Source organism: Carex rostrata, chromosome 7 (genome assembly GCF_964058835.1).
Source record: "Carex rostrata chromosome 7, lpCarRost1.2, whole genome shotgun sequence".
Lineage (NCBI taxonomy): Eukaryota > Viridiplantae > Streptophyta > Magnoliopsida > Poales > Cyperaceae > Carex > Carex rostrata.
The window spans coordinates 5,751,537-5,762,201 of record NC_135924.1 but is presented as its reverse complement, the minus strand read 5'-3'; the positions used below and the strand labels follow the sequence as shown (position 1 = coordinate 5,762,201).

General features: G+C 32.4%; 1 protein-coding gene across 2 annotated transcripts; it reads right to left on the bottom strand.

The window, feature by feature from the left end:
- Positions 1 to 1,244: 1,244 nt before the first annotated feature.
- On the bottom strand, positions 1,245 to 4,466 carry LOC144557386 (serine/threonine-protein kinase-like protein CCR4). Of its 2 annotated transcripts, XR_013512647.1 has the most exons (3): positions 2,928 to 4,466; positions 1,550 to 2,495; positions 1,245 to 1,352 (listed from the first exon to the last, which is right to left on the bottom strand). XR_013512647.1 is itself a non-coding variant. In XM_078305950.1 (2 exons), the coding sequence occupies exons 1-2, from the start codon at positions 4,345 to 4,347 to the stop codon at positions 1,660 to 1,662; spliced, it is 2,256 nt and encodes a 751-aa protein (XP_078162076.1). In that variant the 5' UTR covers positions 4,348 to 4,466; the 3' UTR covers positions 1,359 to 1,659. The 2 variants fall into 2 exon arrangements, 1 of the variants encoding a protein (XP_078162076.1); XM_078305950.1 differs by lacking the exon at positions 1,245 to 1,352 and having other exon boundaries at positions 1,359 to 2,495.
- Between the last annotated feature and the right edge of the window lie 6,199 nt (positions 4,467 to 10,665).

Genomic DNA, 10,665 nt, shown 5'->3' with positions numbered 1-10,665 from the left:
TATTTGTTTCATTAAAATAATTAAAATGAATTCTATTTTTAATAAAAAAAATCTACGTGTATGAAGTTGGTTTAAAGTTGTTACATTGTCAATTTTCACTGACAGCACATGCATATTTCATCAATCTGACATAGACATTTTCCTAATTTTGAGATGGAACATAATTTTCTTAAACTGTTATATCGAACGAGTAGGGTAAGCTAAATATGATCAACAACCACAATTAAATTTTATAATGAGAAACTTCTTAATTAATTGCTCCTACAATTTAATAATTTATGCATGTGTATCCCTTAATACTTGGGATGAAAACGGAGCGGATAGTGGTAAACCATATATATATATATATACATTTTTGAGTAGGAACACGGATTGGATATTTATTAAAAAAAAATTAAAATTATTTTTAAAAATACTAAATTTTATAATATTTATCTAATTATACTATAGTGAATAACATAATTCGTTCATAATATATATTAAACAATATGGTATATATCTACTATTCGAATATTGATAATGAACATAAAATTATATTTGTATTATATTCACACAAATATTTAAGTATCTACATTTAATTTTTCGAATACGGATAGAATATTATCCACAATGTTTTCACCCTTAATTAATATGCGTATGATTTTAGGGACATCAATTTTTACACCAAAGAAAAGCAAATAAAACAATATTTTTAGCAACTCTAATGCTTACAGTTTCAACACGTAAGCAATAAACGCTCAAGGCTCAACCTTCCAAAGTAAATATGACTTCATGTTATCTAATTTGAGAGTTCAATTTTAACTTGTTCCAAATTAAAAGAAAGAGTGCATTATTATTTTAGGCTTTTAATTTTGCTCCTTTAATGTTCATGTTTGTCTCCCCAAAGAATATTCCATTTACCAAGATTTATTAAAATGGTGGGTCAAATATTCATGTCATTATTGTGTCAACAAATTATCATTTAAACAATAATAAATCCAATTAGAAACATTATTAACATATCCATGTCATTGTCCAAATAGAGTTCACAAAAATACTAAACTTAGATATTATAAACATATGAGAGTCTTAGGATAAATTTGAAATCATAAATTTTAACATAAACAAGTCTTAGAATAGAAACTTTTAAGACCCACAATATTTTAAATAGGTAACAAAATGAAAACAAAAGACAATTTATGTACACTTGAAATAATTTAGCAAAAATTATATCCTCTCAGGAAAACAAAAACATGTTTTCTTTCTTTTCATCTGCACAATTGTATGTTGTGTATATCCATCTTTTTAACAAAGAATGGATTACAAATTTACAATAAAAGACAATCAGAAAAAAAAATACAAATAAAATAATTCTGTCAGTTATCTGAATTCACAAGGTTACCAGACTGAATTCAATTGAATAGGATGGTCCAAATTTGTTCTTTTTAACTTGGCACGAATCTCATAGCTCAAATAATACTGCCCTCTCAGTTATCCCAGCAAGAACCGAATGAAATTAAATCTAGACCGTCCTTTTCAATTGTGTTGAGTCAGATACCTGGGAGGATACGAATTCCAATTATCTAGCATTGTTGCTACTGTCAGTTATTGAGTACACAATTATTGGTTAGTCGACCTCTTTCCTTACAAAAAAAATGGAGACATTTGAACTCCTGCACTTTAGTTAAAAGTGGTGGATCTAGATAGCACATTTGGAGAACAAGCCGCAAGTGCCCGCTCGAGCCCACAAACCACCTCTGTCATAGTCGGCCGATCCTGACCAATCTCACTAACACAATCAGCAGCTAAATAGCCAACATAGGCCACTGCATCTGTTTCAGTTGGTGTCGGTGATGGCAATTTCGGATCAAGCACATGGTGCATATCATCCGCAACAATGAATGGAACAGCAAAATCAACAACATTTTTAGGTGTACCACTTTCTCCGTATTTCTTTATAACCCTACAACCGGTTAGAAGCTCAAGCAAGACAACTCCAAAGCTGTAAACATCGCTCTTAGCGGTTAATCGTTGCAATCTGTAATATTCAGGATCCATGTACCCCACTGTACCCGCAATTCGTAGTTGATCATTATCTCCTTCCTCTTCATCACCTCCTTCCTCACTAACCAAAGAAAGCCCAAAATCTGCGATTTTTGCAACCCAATTTTTATCCAACAGAATGTTTGCTGATTTAATGTCACGGTGGATGATTGTTGGAACAGCATAAGCATGCATGTACTCAATGCCACGTGCTGCATCAAGAGCAAGCTTTAATCGGGATTGCCATGTGGCAAGCGGAGGGGGGAGTGGTTGCCTTTTGTGAAGATTATCATATAACGTGCCATTTGACATGTACTCGTAAACTAATACCCGCTCGCCATCGTCAGTGCAGAAGCCTAATAGAGAGACAAGGTTGCGGTGGTTTATGCGAGAAAGGAGAGCGAGCTCTGAGACAAATGCTGATTCTCTGTCACGCCGGCGTGCTGGTGTTGTTGATGTGGAGGCCACATTACCTTTAAATAAGAATATTGCTTCAAGCTTCAGTTTATAAATAAATTGAAGAATAATGGGTAATAAGAGTAGTTTAAACAACAATTTCTTATGTATAAATGCCACCATTTCAGATTTTTGTGGTACTTTTGGATTGTTTTTTTAAATAGCACCAAATTTAAATATTTCAACAAAACAAGCACGCTGGATTTGATTTTTATAAAAAAAACAGCAACATAAACCTTTTTGCTTCATCACACTTGCTGCTGGCATACTGTTTTTCATAAAAACTAAATCTAGTATACTTATTTCATTGAAATATTTAAATTTGATTCTATTTATAAAAAGAAAATTGTACTTTTGAATATTATTCTCTCTACCAATAAATATATATAAGGTTTTGTTAATCAAACATGAAACTTCAATAGTAGAAGTGATGGTAAATTTTTCAATACCTGATTCGGCACGCTTGATCGCAACCTCACGCCCATCTCCAAGGGTGGCATGGTACACTGAACCAAAGCTACCCGACCCAATCTGACAACTCGCTGAAAATCCATTGGTGACTGACTGGATATCTCCAATCGAAAATTGTTCCACTGTATACCCAATTCCCTTTCCTATCAGCTCATTCAACCGTTGTTCTATAGCTTGTGAATCCACATAAGCGCGCAACAGGCGCCCGCTTGCTGTTTGAGCCTGACCTGATACCTGATACCGATGTTTACACCATTTAGTTAACAAAATTTGACCAACCAAGAATATAGTGAAAAATGTGACGGCACCTATAATCAGAAAAGTTAAATACTTCTTTCTGTGTAACAACGTGATCCAAGAATTTGAGAATAATTCAAATCCGCAAGGTTGACAAATGCATCCTTCATTCGGACACAGACTTCCTGAACCGGGCAACACACCACACGTGCAATAAGACACTGGCACACAAGGTCCAGGTAACACACGGTCAAATACTAGATGGTTTGATTCAAGCTCCTTCTTTCCCCAGCAAACCAAGGAGAAATTCAACATTAATACCCCACAAAATGAATCTCCTTTTGCCTGAATGGATAAGAATTGCGCGGTTTTAAGATCCTTCGGTGGAGCTGATCGGGATCCCCAACAAATCACTGTCCCGTTTATGCATAACACGCAAGTGCCGCTAGCTCCCAATGCCATTGCGAGAACTGAAATATTGTTGTTTCCCAAACGAGGAGATCCATTTCCCCAGCATGTCAACTTCCTTGAAAGTGAAATCGCACACATGTGGTGACTGCCCGCACTTATGCTCATGTAATTCCCAACACGAGGTTCCTTCCCGACCACACCGGTATCATTACCGAAACAATGTATTTTAAATGAACCCCACAATAATCCGCAAACGAAGTATCTTCCCACAGCTATATCTGAAAAGTTCATATCTTTAGGGACTGACAGTTTGGGCCAGCGCCAACAATAGAGCTTGTTACGGACATGGCCAGCTTGGAGACCGCAGACATGGGAGCCGCCCGATGAAAGATCCACAATAGGCGGGCCCTTGTAGACTCGCTTCGTCTCCGTGACGTTCTCGTGAAATTCCCACCATAGCATTGTAGAGAAGTTAGAGTGCAGAGTGAGGGACGGGCCCAACGCGCAGAGAAATCCATCACCACCCGCAATTGCAGAGAAGGGGGAGCGGCCCGAAGGGTAGCTGCGGGTAGTGCGGTTCAATAGACTGGTACAATTGAGGTCAAATTTTTGGTTAGTGGAGGGAAGAAATGCGCAGATTAGGGAGATATTGGAGATTTGTGCAATGGCAATTGTAGATAGAGGAGATGACTGTATCTGGTAAGGCAGAGTGAGAAAGAGTAGGAGAAGAAGGTACATGGAGCTAGGCATCTTGCTTTCGGAGAAATACAATGTAAGTGTAACATTGTGAGTAGTATGAGGGAAGCAAATCTGCTGCGATCGTTAGGGTCCTGCGATTCCAAATCCAACCATTCATTTAATTATTAGAATGTTGGAATAGTTTTTGTGCACAAATCTCAAAATATAAACGGTTGAGATTATAATCGCAGGGACCTGCGATCCTGTAGGATCGCAGCAGATTTATTTCCCTAGTATGAGTCTATGAGAGAGCAGGATGGATGCACTGAGGTTTTGAGTTGAGAACTTGAGATAGGTCTAAGTAGCTGTCAAGCATAAAAAAATAAAATGAATGTTGTTAGGAGGTCAATTGGTTCAAATTTGAAAATTTCAAGTATATTGGTTGCAAATGTGTACCAATTATTAAAAATAAGATATTTGAAATAAAAATTTAGGGTGCTTTGTTCTATGAGGGCATAATCTTTAGTGCATTGTTCTCTGAGTGAGTCTATGGTACTATGCATATTACGGGTTGTTACCGTGTTACGGCTCTATATTCGAGTTTTCAAATTCTAACAGTCGATCCGAACCGTTCATCTTGTTCTCCATATTAATATGTGTTTGGAGACCAAATTTTACATTTTTTGAAAAAAATTTACTATTTTTTTAGATATTTAGAAAATCACATGATCTGAAAATTCTGGACCATCCAAAAACAGTGATTTTCAATAAATCTAAAAAAATAGTAAAAAAATTTCAAAAAATATAAAATTTGGTCTCCAAACACATATTAATATGGAGAACAAGATGAACGGTTTGGATCGACCGTTATGATTTGAAAACTCGAATATAAAGCCGTAGCACAGTAACAAATCGTAATATGCATAGTACCATAGACTCACTCTTGTTCTCTTGCTATTTTATGATGTGCAGCTAAAAAATGGCATAAACATCTTGTTCATTTCAAAATTAGGATCATGCAAGAATTAGCGGCCATTTTTATTAATAACCCAAAAAAAAAAGTTTTTTACAAAAGTAACCCCAAAATCTGAGTTTTTCCAAATATAACCAAACCGCCAGGGATGCTGGCGGTCCACTTCTATAGCAGACCGCCAGGGACATGGGCGGTCTGCTAGGGACCAGACCGCCAGTGTTCTGGGCGGTCCGCTTTTTTTTTTTTTTTTTTTTTTAGAGATCTGATTTTTTTATATTTTCATTTGTGAAGTTTTAGTTTTTTTTTGCTTAGGGTATTTGCCAAAAAATTAATTAGAATATTTAAAACATAAACAAAATTTTTATTAAAGAACTGGGAGTTTAAAATTAGAACAATTATAATATTAGTCTGAAATTTCGAAACAATCAGACCTAATCGAATTTTGAAATTTATATCTTATAACTTAAATTATATATGTATATATATAGTTGTATGTATGTGGAGTTATATACATATATTCTTCTTTTATTAATATCAAACAAGTGGAGGGGCTATTTAGCAAATTTCCAAAAGATGCAAATCAAATATTCTTCTTTTATTCTTCTTTTATTAATATTCTTCTTTTAGGCGATTTTGAGGCGATTGCTACATGTATTCATTGTTATATTTCATTTTGATTTGATTTGCCAAAAATAACGGACCATTTCAATTTTGGATAATTTTGGGCGATTGCTACAGGTATAAGACCGTTTCGATAGAATTGCTTAGTTTTAACACTTGATTAGTTATAATTTGACGAAATAGACACGTTGTAATTTCAGAAGACCGTTTCGATGTAAAGTAAAAAAAACATAAAAACCAACATGAAATATAAAATAAAACTGCAATCACAATAATACTATAATCCAAAATACATCATAAAAAAACTACAATCATTTCAAAATACATCATAAAAACTAAGCAAGTTTTATTTTATCCAAATGATTGCATCGGCGTACCTGTATTTTGAAATGATTGCATCAGCTGAATTGATGAAAGCTTGGTGTCGTCCCACATTTTCATATGGAGACCAAGATTTGAGAGAGTAGAAGTATGGTGATCTTAAGTTTATCAAGTCTTTTGATGAATTCAAATTTAAAACTCATCGAATCAGCTTTAAATGACGAATCTGAACCGTTGGAATCCGTCTACTTTACGATTGATGCGTCTACATGTACAAAAAATTAATTTTGCATGAGGTCAAGTGGTCAAAATACGTTCCAAAAATGAATGCATTAAAATTAATTTATTAACTTTTTAATTTTGATCGCTTGACTTTAAACTAAATTAATTCGAATGTTTAAAATTTTCACATGTAGACGCAAGTTTTAACAGTTCAAATTCGTCATTTGAAGCCGATTTAACGGGTTTTAGACTTGAGTTCATCAAAGAAATTGGTGAACTTGAGAACACCCTAGTTCTACTCTGATGTACAGAAACCAAAATTTTGATCAAATTTTGATGAGCAAGCTTTGTGTTGGCCCCACATTTTCATACAATATCTTTGATCAAGCTTGATGAGATGCAGAAATTAAAATTTTGAGCAAAAAAAAAAGAGTTATGTGCCCACTATTTGTCATGGCGGACACTATTTAGCCGTCTACTATGACAGGCTACGGTCGTGTCAAATTTGAAATTTATATAAATTAAAATTTAAATAAATTCGTAGTTAACTTTGTTTTATGACAAATTTAAAAATTTCGGAATTTGAATACAATAAATGAGGAAGCAAGCGTATCTCTCTCTTGGTCTTCTGCTCACCGCCAATGGGACATTATCACATTAATTATTAAAGCACAGGATTAGAATTTAGAAATTAGAAGACAACGCACATTATCCGAATAATATTATGTCAATCAATCAAAAGAGCAAATTGAATTCAATCAAAAGATGCATGATAAAAAGGAATAAGCTCATGTGGTGGTCACCGACATGAGTCCTGTTTTGTAGAAAGAAGTAAGAATCTGCGGTGACATTAATTGGTCGATATTAATTCAGATTAAATATTTCACCCATGCCTACAAAAGCCAACACATACTCCACCACTGACCGTAGTACCATAGTACCATAGTACCATGTAGTACCATGTAGTACCAAGATATTAATTCGGGTTTTTTTTTATTTGTTGAATTTTGAAATTTGAAAAGTACCATGTAGTAGGAACAACTTAAATTATAGCATACACGCAGGCTAAGAGGTGACATGTTCACGTTTTCAGAAGAAGAAAAAATATTGGTAATGAGTAGAGGTGAAAACTGGCCGTATAAATATAATATCTGTTTGTATTCGGATCTATATTTGAACTTTTGCGAATTTGAATATTGGATACGGAAAGAGATACAATTTTAATTTCAAAGACAGATACGAATACAAATATAAATAATTATATGTATTCGTATATTTTTTATTTTTTGGATATCTATTTGTGCGGATATGGATAAGGATATTTGTGTCAAATTATCTATTGATTTTTTAATTTTTCACATACCCATTTGTGTGATTACATATACAAATAATTATTTTTATCTTTATTTTGTATTCATTTATATTGGAATCATATATGTTTAGAGATGAATACTTTTTTGTTGGTATCTTTTTGTTTTTATTAACGATATATAATTTTCCTTGATTTGTTTTCACTCCGTCTATAATTCTTTTTTTTTTACTAGAATCGGTTGCTTTTTGAATTTCTTTTAAAATGCTACAGATAAAAAAAAAAAAAAGTCGGTAAAGATTGCTGAAAACAATGAACACAAGAACGTGGTAGATTTTACGAAGTTTTTTTTTTTTTTTTTTTTTTGAGGAAAACATTTAAAACATCAAATTATTTATACTTTCTCATATTGTTATTTAATGAAATCGTTTCATATTAGATAAAAGAAATTACTCCATCTAAATTAACATATATATTATTTGTAAGTAAAAAATTAACATAGACACATAACTATCTGCAAATTTCCATTTAATCATACGCACAACCACTAATCATTAATGGTACCATATCCATCCTAATTTTTAATTAAAAATACAGCTTTGGAAGACTGATTTTTTGACCTTTATGCAATTACTAAATAATAAGCAATCAAAGTGCGCTTAAAAAATTGACAAATACTAGTACAAAATTGAGAGTTTAATATTAAGATATTTGAGAATTTTCAAACTTCAATAGTTTACAGAAAGAACAAATATATATGACCAATGTCTACCCCTAAATTGAGAGGTTAAAATTCGATTAGGTCTGACTGTTTCGAAATTTCAGACTAATATTATAATTGTTCTAATTTTAAACTCCCAGTTCTTTAATAAAAATTTTGTTTATGTTTTAAACATTCTAATTAATTTTTTGGCAAATACCCTAAGCAAAAAAAAAAAACTAAAACTTCACAAATGAAAATATAAAAATAAAAAAAAAATAAAAAAGCGGACTGCCCAGAACACTGGCGGTCTGCTATAGAAGTGGACCGCCAGTATCCCTGGCGGTTTGGTTATATTTGGAAAAACTCAGATTTTGGGGTTACTTTTGTAAAAAACTTTTTTTTTTTTGGGTTATTAATAAAAATGGCCGAAGAATTAGCTAGCCCATCTAATTATGTACTTCATGTAAATTTATAAAAAAAGAAATATAAATAAATCAAGCTAATATAGTGTGCATTTTCAATCATGAGGAACTTATACAAAGAGACAAATGTGATAATTTAAGATGGGGGAATTTTTTTATTTGTAGAAATTATTATTAAATAATTAATGAAAATAAAAAAGAGTAAACTTTGGAACTGTAAAAAAATTTCGGATCCAAAGTGTGTATTTTTTTTTCCGAAATGTTGACTTATTTTTTTATAAATATAAAGCTTGCTGGAACTTTTTTGGAAATGGTTGTTGATATTTTTTTTTGAAATAGAAAAATACTGAAGTACTTTCTCAAACAAAAAAAAAAGTACTTTGGAGCCAGGAAAAAATTTCGGTTTCAAAAGTTTGGATCTGAAATTTTTTTCGGAACCATGCATCTATAACGTGAAAAATATAGATACTCTTACTGTATTCATTTATTATTTTATAATAATTACTATAAATAAAAATTTCCCAGTAATGGTAATGTAAGAAGGAAAAATTTTATCCGTAGAAATTATTAAATTCTTTGATAGCTTCTATCAACATTGTCAAAAAAAAAAAAAATTTATTAAACCCAAACGTACAAAAATAAAAAGAGTGTCTTGTTTCTAACAAATATAAAAATATATGATTCAGTGAGTATATCCAAAAATATGAAACAAACTCAATAGTTCAAATCTATTAATACATAATTTTTCCATCAATGCCTAACTTTTAAAAAAATATATATATCAGTGGATCAGATCTAATGAGTCCGATCCATATATTTTTGATCGGATTCAATGAGACTAATTTTTCTATATTTATTGAAAAGAAATTTTTTTTTTTATTTTCTTATGAATTTAATATTTTTTATGAATAAAAAATTTTCATGTATGAAGATGACACGTCAGCACCATCCCATCCCATTCCAATATGCTTTTCATTAGCGGTCTGATTTGACAGCAGAGTCAGATGGCAACAATTTACAAATCCCAATTGTAAAAATTAAAAGGAGACTTCGGATCAAAGAACAGGAGGGTCTCCTTTTTTTTCAAGAAAAAGAGCATATTTGCTTTCAATAATTAAAGGGTGGTTTAAAAAAAAAAAAAAAGACCAATAATTGAAGAGCATGAAAACTATTCTAGCAGGAGATGTCTAACAGTAGAAAAGGGGATTGTTATATTCTTTTTCAAATTAAATTCAAACATGAAATTGAAATCATTCATGGAAAAATTGCTCTGCTTGTATTCTAAACTCTAATAAGGATAGGGTTTTGAAGATTACCTCCAAGAATCAACAAGGAACAAGTAGCATTCGACTGAGCTTCTTCCTTTGATCACATCCCCAGTACCTCTTCGTTCATGCATTCATGGAGAGATTTCAATTTTGTTCTTCTTCTGTGTGTGGGTTGGGACTCTGGGGAGTGGATGGGTGAGTGGGTGGGTGGGGGGGCTTACGAATGATGTCGTTTCATATGAGGCCATGAATATAATGATCGAGAAATAAAGGTTCTTTTCCTAGCGGACCCCACATGCCAGCTGAATTCCTAAATACATTCCTTTTGGACTATACTAGTTTCAAATTATGCCCGCTGAATTTCTTTTAACCTTTTCTGTTTCTTTTCTTACAAACACAAAAAAAAAACACAGGTCAATAGGGCCGACATTTTTTTAAGGAATATTCACAAATTAAATAAAAAAATTATAAAAGCATCTATGATGCACTTTACAAAGATGTGCATGTTCACTTAAAAAGCACAAAAATTCCCTCCATTGATATGCAAAATG